At 46.5% G+C, this 21,133-nt stretch overlaps 1 protein-coding gene across 1 annotated transcript in view; it reads left to right on the forward strand.

Moving 5' to 3' along the window:
- Nucleotides 1-1,260: 1,260 nt before the first annotated feature.
- Nucleotides 1,261-21,133, forward strand: part of exoc4 (exocyst complex component 4) — a gene marked incomplete at its 5' end in the record, with an annotated part of 105,429 nt that continues 85,556 nt past the window's right edge. Inside the window, 1 exon segment of the mRNA XM_046335279.1 lies at nt 1,261-1,483. Within this exon segment, the coding sequence (XP_046191235.1) occupies nt 1,261-1,483 (223 nt within the window).

The following is a 21,133-nucleotide window of genomic DNA, read 5'->3' on the forward strand; positions in this document are numbered from 1 at the left end:
AGCCCTCTCTAGCCCTGCTGTCCCCCACTATAGACACCTAGAGCCTTCTACAGAGCCCTCTCTAGCCCTGCTGTCCCCCACTATAGACACCTAGAGCCTTCTACAGAGCCCTCTCTAGCCCTGCTGTCCCCCACTATAGACACCTAGAGCCTTCTACAGAGCCCTCTCTAGCCCTGCTGTCCCCCACTATAGACACCTAGAGCCTTTCAGTTCCTCTCTAGCCCTTTGTTCGAGCCCTCTTTCCTTCTTTCTCCCCTCCCCTCCCCTCCCCCCTCCTCCTCCCCCTCCATTGCTCCATAGTTCCAACTCTGAATAGATCTGTCCCCCTTCACCCTGACGTGAAGGATTTGATTTATTTGTGTAGTTGTGTGTGTTAAGCTGTTGAGGACACACTCGCTCTTGCGTGGAGGTGTGTGTGTGTGTGTGTGTGTGTGTGTGTGTGTGTGTGTGTGTGTGTGTGTGTGTGTGTGTGTGTGTGTGTGTGTGTGTGTGTGTGTGTGTGTGTGTGTGTGTGTGTGTGTGTGTGTGTGTGTGTGTGTGTGACAGGCCTAGTGATTATCAGTGATTCCTTGACAGATGAGGTGTGTATGGTGCTCCCCAGCCCTTACATTGCTGTGTGACCCTATCTGACCAACTCGACAGCTAGTTAAACACTCACCCATGTAGATCGGAGGACGCCAGTGTTTTCAAGGACTTATCCTGAGCAGTTTGTCCAAGTTGTCCTGGACTGGTCCTGGCACGTTATCGCCCTTTAACTCTTAACTTTTCTAAAAGTATGAATACAGTCTGCATGCCAATTATTCTCTCCAAATGAGTTCCCAATACTACCACTCATTTCAGTAACGCAATTCCCCTCTGTTTATTTAATGGGAATACATTATCACCTCCTTATCATGGGTCTTACAGTATCTGTGCAGCTAGTGGAACTACTTCTTACGTTCCTAGAGGGGTTAAATGCGGAAGACGCATTTCAGTTGAAGGCATTCAGTCGTACAACTGACGAGGTATCTCCCTGTCCAGGCTAACATTACTGTAGCCTTCCTGTCCAGTCTCTCTGTTTCACCCCATAGGTTTATCCAGGCTAACATTGCTGTAGCCTTCCTGTACAGACTCTCTAACGATGGCTCAAGGTTCTCTAACGTTGCACTAACATTCCTGTCCAGTCTCTCTGTTTCACTCCATAGGTTTTTCCACGCTAATGTTGCCGCAACGTTCCTCTGCACTCTCTCTAACGTTCCCTCAACATTGTCCCCCCCCAAGGTTCATCAATGAGACAGAGCAGAACATGGGTTCACCGGGGCAGGCCAAGCAGTGCCAGCTCCGGACCTTCCTGACCTACTACATCAACGACCTGTTCCTGCACCAGGTCAGAACAGAGATCAACAAGGACATCCGGGCCGTCAGCAAGACAGCAGACCCACTGAAAGTCCTGGCTAGTGCCGATACTATGAAGGTCCTGGCGGTGCAGAGGCCCCTGCTGCAGGTGAGGGGAGCCGGGAACACACACTCGCAGGACACACACACTCGCAGGACACACACACACACACTCGCAGGACGGACACACACACACACTCGCAGGACGGACACACACACACACTCGCAGGACGGACACACACACACTCGCAGGACGGACACACACACACTCGCAGGACGGACACACACACACTCGCAGGACGGACACACACACACTCGCAGGACGGACACACACACACTCGCAGGACGGACACACACACACTCGCGGGACGGACACACACACACTCGCGGGACGGACACACACACACTCGCGGGACGGACACACACACACTCGCAGGACGGACACACACACACTCGCAGGACAGACACACACACACTCGCAGGACAGACACACACCCACACTCACGTTGGACACACACACTCGCAGGACGGACACACACTCGCAGGACGGACACACACTCGCAGGACGGACACACACACTCGCAGGACGGACACACACACACTCGCAGGACGGACACACACACTCACTGGACACGCATATTCACAAGTGGGTACATAATATGATATGGTAAACATGGAAATCATACAACTGTCTGTGTTGACATATTTATACAGACACGTATGCTTACTTACTTCTGCTCATACTTTGTTTCCTGTTCACAACCTGTTCACAACCTGTTCACAACCTGTTCACAACCCGTTCACAACCTATTCACAAGATCAACATTCTTCATTTATGTTATGGTGTACATTTCCATTTGAGTCATTTAGCAGACGTTCTTATACAGAGAGACTTACAGTTGGTGAATTCATCAGTTAGTATACGGCCAGGTAATAGTTTCCTTTGGACTTTGAGGTTTCCACAGCCACCTCGCTCCCTCTCTCTCTCATTCTCTCTCTCTCTCGTTCTCTCTCTCTCTCGTTCTCTCTCTCTCTCGTTCTCTCTCTCTCGTTCTCTCTCTCTCTTCTCTCTCTCATCTCTCTCTCTCTCGTTCTCTCTCTCTCTCGTTCTCTCTCTCTCGTTCTCTCTCTCTTCTCTCTCTCTCTCTCGTTCTCTCTCATTCTCTCTCTCTCTCGTTTCTCTCTCTCTCTCGTTCTCTCTCTCGTTCTCTCTCTCTCTCGTTCTCATCTCTTCTCGTCTCTCTCTTCTCGTTCTCTCTCATTCTCTCTCTCTCGTTCTCTCTCTCGTTCTCTCTCTCGTTCTCTCTCTCGTTCTCTCAAATTCTCTCTCTCACTCTCACTCTCTCTCTCTCTCGTTTCTCTCTCTCATTCATTCTCGCTCTCTCTCACTCGCTCTCTCTCGTTCTCTCTCGCTCACAAATTTTCTTACACACACACACACACACACACACACACACACACACACACACACACACACACACACACACACACACACACACACACACACACACACACACACACACACACACACACACACACACACACACACACACACACACACACACACACACACACACACAGTGATACTTGGCAGCCACCCACCCACCTATCTCACAGAATCATAATTGTCTCTGAAACAGCATTTGATTCTCCCTGACCCCGTAGAAGCAGTTAATTGGTGGTTATAGAATATAGACACACACACACACACCCCGGTACCCATTTCCTCCAGCACAGGAAGTTGGCCTATCATCTCCATGGATACCACTTACTGCTCATGCTCACCTAACACCTCCCCTATTAAAGATGAGATCAATCATGAGATCGATCACTTCTCACAGCAATGTGTTCCCCAGATCAGATATGTAACAGTGGATGTTATGCATCTCAAAGCTAGTCTCTGTGAATACTCTACAGTAGTGTATAAAGAATGAGTCTTCTCATACCGTATGCCGACACATTGACCGTTACCATAAATACCTACACTGTTGATTCTTCTTCTTCAGTGTCTACCTGCATGTTTAGGCTATAGCTATAGTGGCTGTGTTAATGTGTATGTGTGTGTGTGTGTGTGTGTGTGTGTGTGTGTGTGTGTGTGTGTGTGTGTGTGTGTGTGTGTGTGTGTGTGTGTGTGTGTGTGTGTGTGTGTGTGTGTGTGTGACTGCGTATATGTGTGCGTGTACCTGTTTTAGTCAATTAGTCCAGAGATGAAGTGTCATCTCGAATACAGAGATGGCGAAGTGTCGTCTAGAATACAGAGATGGCGAAGTGTCGTCTAGAATACAGAGATGGCGAAGTGTCGTCTAGAATACAGAGATGGCGAAGTGTCGTCTAGAATACAGAGATGGCAAAGTGTCGTCTAGAATACAGAGATGGCGAAGTGTCGTCTAGAATACAGAGATGGCGAAGTGTCGTCTGGCGAAGTGTCGTCTAGAATACAGAGATGGCGAAGTGTCGTCTAGAATACAGAGATGGCGAAGTGTCATCTAGAATACAGAGATGGCAAAGGGCCGTCTAGAATACAGAGATGGCAAAGGGCCGTCCAGAATACATGTGGCCCTCCGAGTGAGTTAAAGGGTAAGAGACATTATGTGGAATCTGTCACCATAAATGTTTCTGTGTGTGTATTTATTATGGATCCCCATTAAGCAGCTACTCTTCCTGGGATCCAGCAGTTTATACAATTTTAAAAACATTACAATACATTCACAGATTTCACAACACACTGTGTGCCCTCAGGACCCTACTCCACCACTACCACATATCTACAGTAAAAAAATGCGTATGTGTGTGTATAGTGTTTATGTTATCGTGTGTGTGTGTGTGTGTGTGTGTGAGAGAGAGAGAATGTCCAGTGATTTTTTAAAAACATTTAGATAGTTTACATAGAAAATACAAGTCAGCCGGATGTAACGAGGTCAGCCGGATGTAACGAGGTCAGCCGGATGTAACGAGGTCAGCCGGATGTAACGAGGTCAGCGCGATGTCGTGATTTCAGCGGGATGTAATGATGTCGCACCAACAACAACAAAAACTATAGTGTCTAATAAAACAAGTGTTACTCATTAATACATTTACTTACAACAGCCAGTGTGCTCTCCACCTCTCAGGCAGCTTGTGAAAGACAGCATGGATGGAATGCAATAATTGACTAATATTTGCCATATTGTAATCATTCTCATGTCATCATCATTTATTCCAACAACACTGTTTCCATCATCATTTGTTGCAATAAAGTTTGACCCCAAAAATCCCCGCCTGTCGAACAGATGACAATGTTGTCGTCTGCCACTTCCATTGCACCTGTCACAATGATTTTATTTTGTGACATTGCATTTGACGGAAGAACCTGGGTCAATGGAAACCTGCCTTGTGTGTGTGTCTCTCTCTCTCTCTCTGTGTATGTGTGTGTGTCTTTCTCTCTCTGTGTGTGTCTCTCTTTCTGTGTGTGTGTCTCTCTCTCTGTGTGTGTGTATCCACTCCAGAATGTGTATGTAGGTGTGTATTAAGACAGTGTGTGTATGTAGGTGTGTATTAAGACAGTGTGTGTATGTAGGTGTGTATTAAGACAGTGTGTGTATGTAGGTGTGTATTAAGACAGTGTGTGTATGTAGGTGTGTATTAAGACAGTGTGTGTATGTAGGTGTGTATTAAGACAGTGTGTGTATGTAGGTGTGTATTAAGACAGTGTGTGTATGTAGGTGTGTATTAAGACAGTGTGTGTATGTAGGTGTGTATTAAGACAGTGTGTGTATGTAGGTGTGTATTAAGACAGTGTGTGTATGTAGGTGTGTATTAAGACAGTGTGTGTATGTAGGTGTGTATTAAGACAGTGTGTGTATGTAGGTGTGTATTAAGACAGTGTGTGTATGTAGGTGTGTATTAAGACAGTGTGTGTATGTAGGTGTGTATTAAGACAGTGTGTGTATGTAGGTGTGTATTAAGACAGTGTGTGTATGTAGGTGTGTATTAAGACAGTGTGTGTATGTAGGTGTGTATTAGGAAGGTGTGTGTATGTAGGTGTGTATTAAGACAGTGTGTGTATGTAGGTGTGTATTAGGAAGGTGTGTGTATGTAGGTGTGTATTAAGACAGTGTGTGTATGTAGGTGTGTATTAGGAAGGTGTGTGTATGTAGGTGTGTATTAAGACAGTGTGTGTATGTAGGTGTGTATTAGGAAGGTGTGTGTATTAAGACAGTGTGTGTATGTAGGTGTGTATTAGGAGGTGTGTGTATGTAGGTGTGTATTAAGACAGTGTGTGTATGTAGGTGTGTATTAAGATGTAGGTGTGTATTAAGAAGTGTGTGTATGTAGGATGTAGGTGTGTGTATGTAGGTGTGTATTAAGACAGTGTGTGTATGTAGGTGTGTATTGGGAAGGTGTGTGTATGTAGTGTAGGTGTGTGTATGTAGGTGTGTATTAAGACAGTGTGTGTATGTAGGTGTGTATTAAGAAGGTGTGTGTATGTAGGTGTGTATTAAGACAGTGTGTGTATGTAGGTGTGTATTAGGAAGGTGTGTGTATGTAGGTGTGTATTAAGACAGTGTGTGTATGTAGGTGTGTATTAGGTGGAAGGTGTGTGTATGTAGGTGTGTATTAAGACAGTGTGTGTATGTAGGTGTGTATTAGGAAGGTGTGTGTATGTAGGTGTGTATTAAGACAGTGTGTGTATGTAGGTGTGTATTAGGAAGGTGTGTGTATGTAGGTGTGTATTAAGACAGTGTGTGTATGTAGGTGTGTATTAGGAAGGTGTGTGTATGTAGGTGTGTATTAAGACAGTGTGTGTATGTAGGTGTGTATTAGGAAGGTGTGTGTATGTAGGTGTGTATTAAGAAGTGTGTGTATGTAGGTGTGTATTAGGAAGGTGTGTATGTAGGTGTGTATTAGGAAGGTGTGTGTATGTAGGTGTGTATTAAGACAGTGTGTGTATGTAGGTGTGTATTAGGAAGGTGTGTGTATGTAGGTGTATTAAGGTGTGTATTAAGACAGTGTGTGTATGTAGGTGTGTATTAGGAAGGTGTGTGTATGTAGGTGTGTATTAGGAAGGTGTGTGTATGTAGGTGTGTATTAGGAAGGTGTGTGTATGTAGGTGTGTATTAAGACAGTGTGTGTGTGTATGTAGGTGTGTATTAGGAAGGTGTGTGTATGTAGGTGTGTATTAAGACAGTGTGTGTATGTAGGTGTGTATTAGGAAGGTGTGTGTATGTAGGTGTGTATTAAGACAGTGTGTGTATGTAGGTGTGTATTAGGAAGGTGTGTGTATGTAGGTGTGTATTAGGAAGGTGTGTGTATGTAGGTGTGTATTAAGACAGTGTGTGTATGTAGGTGTGTATTAGGAAGGTGTGTGTATGTAGGTGTGTATTAAGACAGTGTGTGTATGTAGGTGTGTATTAGGAAGGTGTGTGTATGTAGGTGTGTATTAAGACAGTGAAGTGTATGTAGGTGTGTATTAAGACAGTGTGTGTATGTAGGTGTGTATTAGGAAGGTGTGTGTATGTAGGTGTGTATTAAGAAGTGTGTGTATGTAGGTGTGTATTAGGAAGGTGTGTAGTGTGTAGGTGTGTATTATTAGAAGGTGTGTGTATGTAGGTGTGTATTAGGAAGACAGTGTGTGTGTATGTAGGTGTGTATTAGACAGTGTGTGTATGTAGGTGTGTATTAGGAAGGTGTGTGTATGTAGGTGTGTATTAAGACAGTGTGTGTAGGTGTGTATTAGGAAGGTGTGTGTATGTAGGTGTGTATTAGGAAGGTGTGTGTATGTAGGTGTGTATTAGGAAGGTGTGTGTATGTAGGTGTGTATTAAGACAGTGTGTGTATGTAGGTGTGTATTAAGACAGTGTGTGTATGTAGGTGTGTATTAAGACAGTGTGTGTATGTAGGTGTGTATTAAGACAGTGTGTGTATGTAGGTGTGTATTAGGAAGGTGTGTGTATGTAGGTGTGTATTAAGACAGTGTGTGTATGTAGGTGTGTATTAGGAAGGTGTGTGTATGTAGGTGTGTATTAGGAAGGTGTGTGTATGTAGGTGTGTATTAGGAAGGTGTGTGTATGTAGGTGTGTATTAAGACAGTGTGTGTATGTAGGTGTGTATTAAGACAGTGTGTGTATGTAGGTGTGTATTAAGACAGTGTGTGTATGTAGGTGTGTATTAGGAAGGTGTGTGTATGTAGGTGTGTATTAGGAAGGTGTGTGTATGTAGGTGTGTATTAGGAAGGTGTGTGTATGTAGGAAGGTGTGTGTATGTAGGTGTGTATTAGGAAGGTGTGTGTATGTAGGTGTGTATTAGGAAGGTGTGTGTATGTAGGTGTGTATTAGGAAGGTGTGTGTATGTAGGTGTGTATTAAGACAGTGTGTATGTAGGTGTGTAAGGAAGTGTGTGTATGTAGGTGTGTATTAGGAAGGTGTGTGTATGTAGGTGTGTATTAGGAAGGTGTGTGTATGTAGGTGTGTATTAGGAAGGTGTGTGTATGTAGGTGTGTATTAGGAAGGTGTGTGTATGTAGGTGTGTATTAGGAAGGTGTGTGTATGGAAGGTGTGTGTATGTAGGTGTGTATTAGGAAGGTGTGTATTAGGAAGGTGTAGGTGTGTATTAGGAAGGTGTGTGTATGTAGGTGTGTATTAGGAAGGTGTGTGTATGTAGGTGTGTATTAGGAAGGTGTGTGTATGTAGGTGTGTATTAAGACAGTGTGTGTATGTAGGTGTGTATTAGGAAGGTGTGTGTATGTAGGTGTGTATTAGGAAGGTGTGTGTATGTAGGTGTGTATTAGGAAGGTGTGTGTCTGTCCCTCTGTCTTTTGTTAACTCTCCATTCAGAGTGAGAGAACACTGACAGTTCATTACAGCTCCTGGCTCGGAGTTCACTGGCGTTTGTTTACGATTATGACTTCTCCTTAACGAGGACTGCGGCATCTTGCTAATTACACTGCTAGGCTAATGAGCCTCTCTCCAGTTAGCGGGAGCTCCATAAAACGCTCCTTTTGTTTGGGGTTTTGGCTTTTTAAATTACGCCAATCAAAGAGTCCTGCCTGCTCCTTCCTCTACTGCGAGATACGCACATACAAGACCCAGGCCCTCGTGTGTGTGTGTGTGTGTGTGTGTGTGTGTGTGTGTGTGTGTGTGTGTGTGTGTGTGTGTGTGTGTGTGTGTGTGTGTGTGTGTGTGTGTGTGTGTGTGTGTGTGTGTGTGTGTGTGTGTGTGTGTGTGTGTGTGTGTGTGTGTGTGTGTGTGTGTGTGTGTGTGTGCGAGTGCGAGAGAAGTCCAACCGATCCCCACTGTGTCCTGGCTGGTTGGTCTCAGTGTGACAGCGGGCCACTACTTTTAATGGCCTACTCCAGTCCTCAGTGCTCCCTGCTCACTCAAGATGGCAGGTGGCTTTATGGAGGAAAGAGACTGAAGGAGATGATACATGTCCCAGAGGTGGACAGCTATAGAACAATGCATCCTTCTGTATCAGGGTTTTAAAGGGAAGCTGCTGTAGGTTAAAGGAGCTGTTCCTGCCGTTTAGATCATCACATTCCTTGTACGTGTTGGGTCTTTCTCAGGCCTAATGTAGATGGGAAATGGTGCATGCCTGCTGTTTGGGGGAGGGGGGGGTCATGCATGCACACACACAAGTGTGTTCCTACAGCAGGTGTTCTAAGAGTGGGGCCACACCACTGGCACTTGAACCAATGGGCTGAAGGGACAGAGAGACACATGTTGATACACTACATTAAACACACTCTCTACCTTGGCTGCCATCACACAGGAGACAGCAGGGGACCCCATTTATAGGTGCACCTGCCATCCACTCCACCACAACACACATGTATGTACATGGGGTTAGGGGGAAGGCATTAGTGGACATACCTGGTGGACACACAGAGTGGGTTGCTGTGTTTTGGGCTTGGGGGGAGATGTTGCTCCATCCAGACTCACATACAGCTGGGTAGCATTGTCATGGGGAGATGTACTGTACCCCCACACTGTAGTGTTAGCTGTTACCATATAGGACAACACACCCTACAGGATATCACTGGACATGCTCATACAGGAACGATACGTTATCTAGAGACATGGGCTCTGATACCATACAGGAACGATACCTTATCTAGAGACATGGGCTCTGATACCATACAGGAACGATACCTTATCTAGAGACATGGGCTCTGATACCATACAGGAACGATACCTTATCTAGAGACATGGGCTCTGATACCATACAGGAACGATACGTTATCTAGAGACATGGGCTCTGATACCATACAGGAACGATACCTTATCTAGAGACATGGGCTCTGATACCATACAGGAACGATACCTTATCTAGAGACATGGGCTCTGATACCATACAGGAACGATACCTTATCTAGAGACATGGGCTCTGATACCATACAGGAACGATACCTTATCTAGAGACATGGGCTCTGATACCATACAGGAACGATACCTTATCTAGAGACATGGGCTCTGATACCATACAGGAACGATACCTTATCTAGAGACATGGGCTCTGATACCATACAGGAACGATACCTTATCTAGAGACATGGGCTCTGATACCATACAGGAACGATACCTTATCTAGAGACATGGGCTCTGATACCATACAGGAACGATACCTTATCTAGAGACATGGGCTCTGATACCATACAGGAACGATACTAGAGACATGGGCTCTGATCTAGAGACATGGGCTCTGATACCATACAGGAACGATACCTTATCTAGAGACATGGGCTCTGATACCATACAGGAACGATACCCTATCTAGAGACATGGGCTCTGATACCATACAGGAACGACCATATCTAGAGACATGGGCTCTGATACCATACAGGAACGAGAACATGGGCTCTGATACCATACTACCTTATCTAGAGACATGGGCTCTGATACCATACAGGAACGATACGTTATCTAGAGACATGGGCTCTGATACCATACAGGAACGATACCTTATCTAGAGACATGGGCTCTGATACCATACAGGAACGATACCTTATCTAGAGACATGGGCTCTGATACCATACAGGAACGATACCTTATCTAGAGACATGGGCTCTGATACCATACAGGAACGATACCTTATCTAGAGACATGGGCTCTGATACCATACAGGAACGATACCTTATCTAGAGACATGGGCTCTGATACCATACAGGAACGATACCTTATCTAGAGACATGGGCTCTGATACCATACAGGAACGATACCTTATCTAGAGACATGGGCTCTGATACCATACAGGAACGATACCTTATCTAGAGACATGGGCTCTGATACCATACAGGAACGATACCTTATCTAGAGACATGGGCTCTGATACCATACAGGAACGATACGTTATCTAGAGACATGGGCTCTGATACCATACAGGAACGATACCTTATCTAGAGACATGGGCTCTGATACCATACAGGAACGATACCTTATCTGAGAGACATGGGCTCTGATACCATACAGGAACGATACCTTATCTAGAGACATGGGCTCTGATACCATACAGGAACGATACCTTATCTAGAGACATGGGCTCTGATACCATACAGGAACGATACCTTATCTAGAGACATGGGCTCTGATACCATACAGGAACGATACCTTATCTAGAGACATGGGCTCTGATACCATACAGGAACGATACCTTATCTAGAGACATGGGCTCTGATACCATACAGGAACGATACGTTATCTAGAGACATGGGCTCTGATACCATACAGGAACGATACCTTATCTAGAGACATGGGCTCTGATACCATACAGGAACGATACCTTATCTAGAGACATGGGCTCTGATACCATACAGGAACGATACCTTATCTAGAGACATGGGCTCTGATACCATACAGGAACGATACCTTATCTAGAGACATGGGCTCTGATATCTAGAGACATGGGCTCTGATACCATACAGGAACGATACCTTATCTATGGGCTAGAGACATGGGCTCTGATACCATACAGGAACGATACCTTATCTAGAGACATGGGCTCTGATACCATACAGGAACGATACCTTATCTAGAGACATGGGCTCTGATACCATACAGGAACGATACGTTATCTAGAGACATGGGCTCTGATACCATACAGGAACGATACCTTATCTAGAGACATGGGCTCTGATACCATACAGGAACGATACCTTATCTAGAGACATGACATAGACATGGGCTCCATACAGGAACGATACGTTATCTAGAGACATGGGCTCTGATACCATACAGGAACGATACCTTATCTAGAGACATGGGCTCTGATACCATACAGGAACGATACGTTATCTAGAGACATGGGCTCTGATACCATACAGGAACGATACCTTATCTAGAGACATGGGCTCTGATACCATACAGGAACGATACCTTAGAGATCTAGAGACATGGGCTCTGATACCATACAGGAACGATACCTTATCTAGAGACATGGGCTCTGATACCATACAGGAACGATACCTTATCTAGAGACATGGGCTCTGATACCATACAGGAACGATACATTTTAGTGTGTGAATGATATACAGTCCATTCAGAAAGTGTTCAGACGCCTTGACTTTCTCCACATTTTGTGGGGCATTACAACCTTATTCTAAAATGGATTAAATAAATATCCTCAGCAATCTACACACAATGCCCCATAATGACATCACAATACCCCATAACTACATCACAGTACCCCGTAACGACATCGCAGTACCCCGTAACGACATCGCAGTACCCCGTAACGACATCGCAGTACCCCGTAACGACATCGCAGTACCCCGTAACGACATCGCAGTACCCCGTAACGACATCGCAGTACCCCGTAACGACATCGCAATACCCCGTAACGACATCGCAGTACCCCGTAACGACATCGCAGTACCCCGTAACGACATCGCGGTACCCCGTAACGACATCGCGGTACCCCGTAACGACATCGCGGTACCCCGTAACGACATCGCGGTACCCCGTAACGACATCGCGGTACCCCGTAACGACATCGCGGTACCCCGTAACGACATCACAATACCCCGTAACGACATCACAGTACCCCGTAACGACATCACAGTACCCCGTAACGACATCACAGTACCCCGTAACGACATCACAGTACCCCGTAACGACATCACAGTACCCCGTAACGACATCACAGCACCCCGTAACGACATCACAGTACCCCATAACGATGAAGCAAAAACAGGTTTTTAGAATTGTTGTACTTACCTTATTTACATAAGTATTCAGACCCTTTGCTATGAGACTCGAAATTGAGCTCAGGTTCATCCTGTTTCCATTGATCATCCTTGAGATGTTTCTCCAACTTGATTGGAGTCCACCTGTGGTAAATTCAATTGATTGGACATGATTTGGAAAGGCACACACCTGTCTACATAAGGTCCCACAGTTGACAGTGCAAGTCATTGTCGGTGGATAATTATTTAAGGTCCCCAAGAACACAGTGGCCTCCATCATTCTTAAGTGGAATACGTTTGGAACCACCAAGACTCTTCCTAGAGCTGACCTCCCGACCAAACTGAGCAATCGGAGAAGGAGGGCCTTGGTCAGGGAGGTGACCAAAAACACGATGGTCACTCTGACAGAGCTCCAGAATTTCTCTGTGGAGATGGGAGAACCTTACAGAACGACAACCAGCTCTGCAGAACTCCATCAATCAGGCTTTTATGGTAGAGTGGCCAGACGGAAGGCACTCCTTAGTAAAAGGCACATGACAGCCTGCTTGGAGTTTGCCAAAAGGCACCTAAATACCATGAGAAACAAGATTCTCTGGTCTGATGATACCAAGATTGAACTCTGTGGCATGAATGCCAAGCGTCATGTCTGGGGGAAATTTGCCACCATCCCTACGGTGAAGTATGGAGGTGGGAGCATCATGCTGTGGGGATGTTTTTCAGCGGCAGGGAGAGGGATCGAGGCAACGATGGACAGGGAAAAGTACAGAGAAAATTACAGGACCTCGAACTGTGGCGAAGGTTTACCTTCCAACAGGACAACGATTATAAGCACACAGCCAAGACAATGCAGGAGTGGCTTCGGGACAAGTCTCTGAATGTTCTTGAGTGGCCCAGCTAGAGCCCGGACTTGAACCCAATCTAACATCTCAGGAGAGACCTGAAAATCGCTGTGCAGCAACACTCCCCATCCGACCTGACTGAGCTTGAGAGGATCTGCAGAGAAGAATGGGAGAAACTCCCCAAATATAGGTGTGCCAAGCTTGTAACGTCATACCCAAGAAGACTCAAGGCTGTAATTGCTGCCAAAGGTGCTTCAACAAAGTACTGAGTAAAGGGTACTTAGAATACTTATGTTAATGTGATATTTCTGTTTTATAAATGTTTGTTCAAAAATGTCTATAAAACAATGTTTGGTTTGTCATTATGGGGTATTGTGATGTCATTATGGGGTGTTGTGATGTCATTATGGGGTATTGTGTGTAGATTGATGAGGGGGGAAAAAACATTTCATAAATGTTAGAATAAGGCTGTAACGTAACAAAATCTTGAAAAAGTCAAGGGGTCTGCACCCAAATTCTGAATATCTCTCTCATATGGGCAGTTAATGAACTCTGACCTGATGATACTGACATGGGCTTGTGACTTTAGAGGGGGGTCAAGGTGAATGTAACACCCCAGTCCTGGAAAGAGACCTGATAACACATCCAACCGACATCATGTTTTCATAAAGCAGCCATACCATAATAATAGTAATGATATGTTAAACATCCTCCCTATCACTAGGCCACAGCAGTGTGTAAGGGGAGAGAGTGTGATAGTAATGATATGTTAAACATCCTCCCTATCACTAGGCCACAGCAGTGTGTAAGGGGAGAGAGTGTGATAGTAATGATATGTTAAACATCCTCCCTATCACTAGGCCACAGCAGTGTGTAAGGGGAGAGAGTGTGATAGTAATGATATGTTAAACATCCTCCCTATCACTAGGCCCCAGCAGTGTGTAAGGGGAGAGAGTGTGATAGTAATGATATGTTAAACATCCTCCCTATCACTAGGCCCCAGCAGTGTGTAAGGGGAGAGAGTGTGATAGTAATGATATGTTAAACATCCTCCCTATCACTAGGCCCCAGCAGTGTGTAAGGGGAGAGAGTGTGATAGTAATGATATGTTAAACATCCTCCCTATCACTAGGCCCCAGCAGTGTGTAAGGGGAGAGAGTGTGATAGTAATGATATGTTAAACATCCTCCCTATCACTAGGCCCCAGCAGTGTGTAAGGGGAGAGAGTGTGATAGTAATGATATGTTAAACATCCTCCCTATCACTAGGCCCCAGCAGTGTGTAAGGGGAGAGAGTGTGATAGTAATGATGATATTAATATGAGACTGTGTGGTTGTCAGTCGGACAGGAAACAGGCCCTATGATAACACCAGTGTGTAAGGGGAGTGTGTATGATAGTAATGATGATATTAATATGAGACTGTGTGGTTATCAGTCGGACAGGAAACAGTGTATGATAACACCAATCATTTTAGTCCAGTATGTAGAGTGTTGTGAATCATGTCTTTGTGATAACATGGACCCAGGTGATTGGTCAGAAGGCCCAGCAGGGGTAATACATAAGAAAGAGGCATGTAATATTCTGTCTCTCTCTGTTTCTCTTCTGTTGTTGCTCTCTCCTCTTGTTCTCCTCTCCCTGCCTGTTTACTGGTCATCTCTTTTCATTTAGTTGAACCCTCCTACCCTTTCTCTCCCTCTACCTTCCTTCCTCCTCCTCTCTCTCTGGTTAGTGGTGGTAGCTGTGTGATGCTATCTGTTCAGTGGTCCTGTTCCCCCTGATTGATTTATTTAATTAGTCTCCTCTATCCAGGAGGGTGGTCACTCTACAGACCAGAACTGGAGATTGGCTCCATTAATCTCTTGGATGGGGGTCCCTACACACACACGCACACACACGCACACGCACACGTACACGTACGCACACATACGCACACGTACACGCACACACGTACGCACACGTACGCACACGTACGCACACGTACGCACACGTTTCGCACACGTTGCACACACGCACGTACGCACACACGCACACACACACACACACGCACGACACGCACACACACACACACACACAGACACACACGAGAGTACAGTGGCATGCATTACACACACACCAGGGTGACACACACACCACAACTGTACACTCACTCATCACTCACACACACACACGTCACGCACGCACGCACACACACACACGCACACGTTACGTCACACACACGTACACACACGTACACACGTACACACGCACACACGCACACACGTACACACACGCACACACACACACACGTTACACACGCACACACGTCGTGACGTTATGTCCACGTCACACACGTGACACACGTCCACGTCTCCTGTTGTGACACACACAAACACATGTCTCCTGTCACACGTTACGTCCACACTCCACGTGACGTTATGTCCATGTCTCCTGTTGACGCACACACACCACGTACACCTATCGTGACGTTATGTCCACACACCTGTCGTGACGCACACACGCACACACGCACACACGTCCATGTCACACACGCACACACGTGACGTTACGTCCATGTCTCCTGCACACGCACCACGCACGTTATGTCCACGTCTCCTGTTGTGACGTTACGTCCACGCTCCTGTACACACGTACCACGTCTCACGCACACACGTCCACGTCTCCTGCACACACGTTATGTCCACACACACGTACTCCTATCGTGACGTTATGTCCACACACACACACCACGTCTCCTACACGTTATGTCCACACACACACACACACACACACGTTACACACACACACACACACACACACACACACACCACGTCACCACACACACACACACACACACACACACACACACACATCACCACACACTCCTGTCGTGACGTTACCATGTCTCCACACACACACACAGATGTCCACACACTCCTGTTGAGACAAACACCACACCACAGTCGAGAGAGTCAGTGGCATGCATTCCACGCACCTGGGTGATGAATCCACCACTGAATCATATCCCTCATTTTGCTCTTGAAATAATGTTGTGACGTTATGTCCACGTCTCCTGTTGTGACGTTATGTCCACGTCTCCTGTTGTGACGTTATGTCCACGTCTCCTGTCGTGACGTTATGTCCACGTCTCCTGTTGTGACGTTATGTCCACGTCTCCTGTCGTGACGTTATGTCCACGTCTCCTGTCGTGACGTTATGTCCATGTCTCCTGTCGTGACGTTATGTCCATGTCTCCTGTCGTGACGTTATGTCCACGTCTCCTGTCGTGACGTTATGTCCACGTCTCCTGTCGTGACGTTATGTCCACGTCTCCTGTTGTGACGTTATGTCCATGTCTCCTGTTGTGACGTTATGTCCATGTCTCCTGTTGTGACGTTATGTCCATGTCTCCTGTTGTGACGTTATGTCCATGTCTCCTGTTGTGACGTTATGTCCATGTCTCCTGTTGTGACGTTATGTCCATGTCTCCTGTTGTGACGTTATGTCCATGTCTCCTGTTGTGACGTTATGTCCATGTCTCCTGTTGTGACGTTATGTCCATGTCTCCTGTTGTGACGTTATGTCCATGTCTCCTGTTGTGACGTTATGTCCATGTCTCCTGTTGTGACGTTATGTCCATGTCTCCTGTTGTGACGTTATGTCCATGTCTCCTGTTGTGACGTTATGTCCATGTCTCCTGTTGTGACGTTATGTCCATGTCTCCTGTTGTGACGTTATGTCCATGTCTCCTGTTGTGACGTTATGTCCATGTCTCCTGTTGTGACGTTATGTCCATGTCTCCTGTTGTGACGTTATGTCCATGTCTCCTGTCGTGACGTTATGTCCACGTCTCCTGTTGTGACGTTATGTCCACGTCTCCTGTTGAGACGTTATGTCCATGTCTCCTGTCGTGACGTTATGTCCATGTCTCCTGTTGAGACGTTATCTCCATGTCTCCTGTTGTGACGTTATGTCCACGTCTCCTGTCGTGACGTTATGTCCACGTCTCCTGTCGAGACGTTATGTCCACGTCTCCTGTTGAGACGTTATGTCCACGTCTCCTGTTGTGACGTTATGTCCATGTCTCCTGACTCTGTCTGTGTGTATGTGTGTGTGTTTGGATTCTGTACAAGCCAAGGCCAAACCAAAGCCATAATTACATTAAACAACCAATCCAAGCTGTTTGTTCACACTGTGGGATGTTAAGTGCCGCTTGTAACGCAGAGAGGGTTCGATCCCCGGGACCACCCATACGTAGAATGTATGCACACATGACTGTAAGTCTATTCTGCTAAATGGCATATATTATTATTATTATTATTATAAGTGCATAGTGCACTACTTTTGACCAGCACCTATAGGGTTCTGGTGATAAGTAGTGCACTGTATAGGGAATAGAAGGCCATTTTAGGACACAGCCCAGTAATGTGTCCATTTGAAGGGTGTTTGTGTTAACCTCTTGACTGGGGCTGGATGGAACGCTGATTACATCTGTAGCCACGTCATTTGCCGAAGTGCACCCTGAATTACAGATGTGTTCATATGCCAATGGTCTGCTAATGAATTTGACCTTTTTAATTTCCCTCTGCTTATTTACATGCACACACACTATCCCACCTTCCCACCCTGCCACCCACACAAACGGTTGTCTAATGATACTGACCTTTTTATTCAGTGTGTTTGTTGATGTGTTTATCAGCTGCCTGCTGATTGGCTCCTGCGGTGGTGGGTTGGGAAGCCCATTATGAAGTACCTCTCACGGCCGGGGGGACAACAACAGGAAATCACAGAACAATCCCCAGTTAGCTGCATTGTGTTGATGTGTGATTGGGACCACAGGACTCCTCTGGTTGTCTGAAGGAGCACAGGACGAAGGTGGGGAGACAGCTTGGTTGTCTGAGGGAGCACAGGACGAAGGTGGGGAGACAGCCTGGTTGTCTGAGGGAGCACAGGACGAAGGTGGGGAGACAGCCTGGTTGTCTGAGGGAGCACAGGACGAAGGTGGGGAGACAGACTGGTTGTCTGAGGGAGCACAGGACGAAGGTGGGGAGACAGACTGGTTGTCTGAGAGAGCACAGGACGAAGGTGGGGAGACAGCCTGGTTGTCTGAGAGAGCACAGGACGAAGGTGGGGAGACAGACTGGTTGTCTGAGGGAGCACAGGACGAAGGTGGGGAGACAGACTGGTTGTCTGAGAGAGCACAGGACGAAGGTGGGGAGACAGACTGGTTGTCTGAGGGAGCACAGGACGAAGGTGGGGAGACAGACTGGTTGTCTGAGGGAGCACAGGACGAAGGTGGGGAGACAGACTGGTTGTCTGAGAGAGCACAGGACGAAGGTGGGGAGACAGCCTGGTTGTCTGAGGGAGCACAGGACGAAGGTGGGGAGACAGACTGGTTGTCTGAGAGAGCACAGGACGAAGGTGAGGAGACAGACTGGTTGTCTGAGGGAGCACAGGACGAAGGTGGGGAGACAGACTGGTTGTCTGAGAGAGCACAGGACGAAGGTGGGGAGACAGACTGGTTGTCTGAGGGAGCACACATTTGGATAAACACACACACCCCACAGGTTTTACATTCTCAGACACAGGTGGGGAGACAGACTGGTTGGTTTACCTATAAACAGCACACCCCACAGGTTTACCTATAAACACACACACCCCACAGGTTTACCTATAAACACACACACACCACAGGTTTACCTAGAAACAGACTGGTTGTCTGAGGGAGCACAGGTTTACCTATAAACACACACACCCCACAGGTTTACCTAGAAACAGACTGGTTGTCTGAGAGAGCACAGGACGACAGGTGGGGAGACAGACTGGTTGTCTATAAACACACAGGACCCCACAGGTTTACCTAGACAGACTGGTTGTCTGAAACAGCACAGGACCACAGGTGGGGAGACAGCCTGGTTGTCTGAAACAGCACAGGACGAAGGTGGGGAGAAACAGCCTGGTTGTCTGAAACAGCACAGGTTTCCCTATAAACACACACACCCCACAGGTTTCATAAACACACACACTAGGTGGGGAGACAGGACCATATGCAATATAATAATCCATTCAGATGTGATTCCATTTCCCGTGTTGTTTGGGATGCAAATCTGTCATTAAACAGATTGAGCCTAAGGTGGGGAGACACTACTGTTTGTCTGAGGAAAGAGGAGCAGGAAGTTGGAATGTCAGACCTGTTAAAAACGGTCTCCTGAAGGAAAAGGAGTTTACCTGGTTGGATGCACACCACATGTGGTTTCCCTATTTTGGACATACACGCGGATCCACACATTTGAACACAGATACACACACACACACACACACACACAGTACACACTCACTCACAGAGTACACACACACGACCCCGCTGAGTGGTCCTAATGTTTTGTACACACACACGACCCCGCTGAGTGAACATCTCCATCTATAACCTGATCACCCAACTCAGTGGTTGCCATGGGTGATGCTTTGAGTGGGCGGGTTCCAACTCCGCCCCTCCTCCAGAGTGTACTGATGCGACCATCACCGTGGTAACCCCCTGAGGAGAAAGGAGGGAGAGAGAGAAAGGGATGTGTGTGTGTACATCTTCATTAGCACCATGGTGATATGTATTTCATTGCCTTCTGTGGGGGGAGTCCCTCTCTGTGCTCCATTAGGTCCATATGGAACCTTTTTGGGGGTACACACAGTACACACACACACAGTACACACACACACACACACACAGTACACACACACACAGTACACACACACACACACACACACACACACACACACACACACACACACACACACACACACACACACACACACACACACACACACACACACACACACACACACACACACACACACACACACACACACACACACACACACACACAGTACACACACAGTACACACACACAAACACACACAGTACACAAACACACACAGTACACACACCGGACGTGTTCACCGGACGTGCTACCTGTCCCAGACCTGCTGTTTTCAACTTTCTAGAGACAGCAGGAGCGGTAGAGATACTCTTAATGATCGGCTTTGAAAAGCCAACTGACATTTACTCTTGAGGTGCTGACTTGTTGCACCCTCTAAAACTACTGTGATTATTATTATTTGACCATGCTGGTCTTTTATGAACATTTGAACATCTTGGCCATGTTCTGTTATTATCTCCACCCAGCACAGCCAGAAGAGGACTGGCCACCCCACATAGCCTGGTTCCTCTCTAAGTTTCTTCCTAGGTTCAGTACACAAACACAAACACACACAGTACACAAACACACACAGTACACAAACACACACAGTACACAAACACACACAGTACACAAACACACACAGTACACAAACACACACAGTACACAAACGCACACAGTACACAAAGGCACACAGTACACAAAGGCACACAGTACACAAACGTACACAGTACACAAACGTAAACAGTACACAAACGTAAACAGTACACACACACACACACACACACACACACACACACACACACACACACACACACACACACACACACACACACACACACACACACACACACACACACACACACACACACACACACACACACACACACACACACACACACACACAGTACACACACACACACAGTACACAAACACACGCAGTACAAACACCCACAGTACACAAACACACGCAGTACAAACACCCACAGTACACAAACACACACTGTACACACACACACAGTACAAACACACTCAGTACACCCACAGTGCACACAGTACACAAACACACACAGTACACACGCTCACAGATACTTTC

Source organism: Oncorhynchus gorbuscha, unplaced genomic scaffold (assembly GCF_021184085.1).
Source record: "Oncorhynchus gorbuscha isolate QuinsamMale2020 ecotype Even-year unplaced genomic scaffold, OgorEven_v1.0 Un_scaffold_695, whole genome shotgun sequence".
Taxonomy (NCBI): Eukaryota; Metazoa; Chordata; class Actinopteri; order Salmoniformes; family Salmonidae; genus Oncorhynchus; species Oncorhynchus gorbuscha.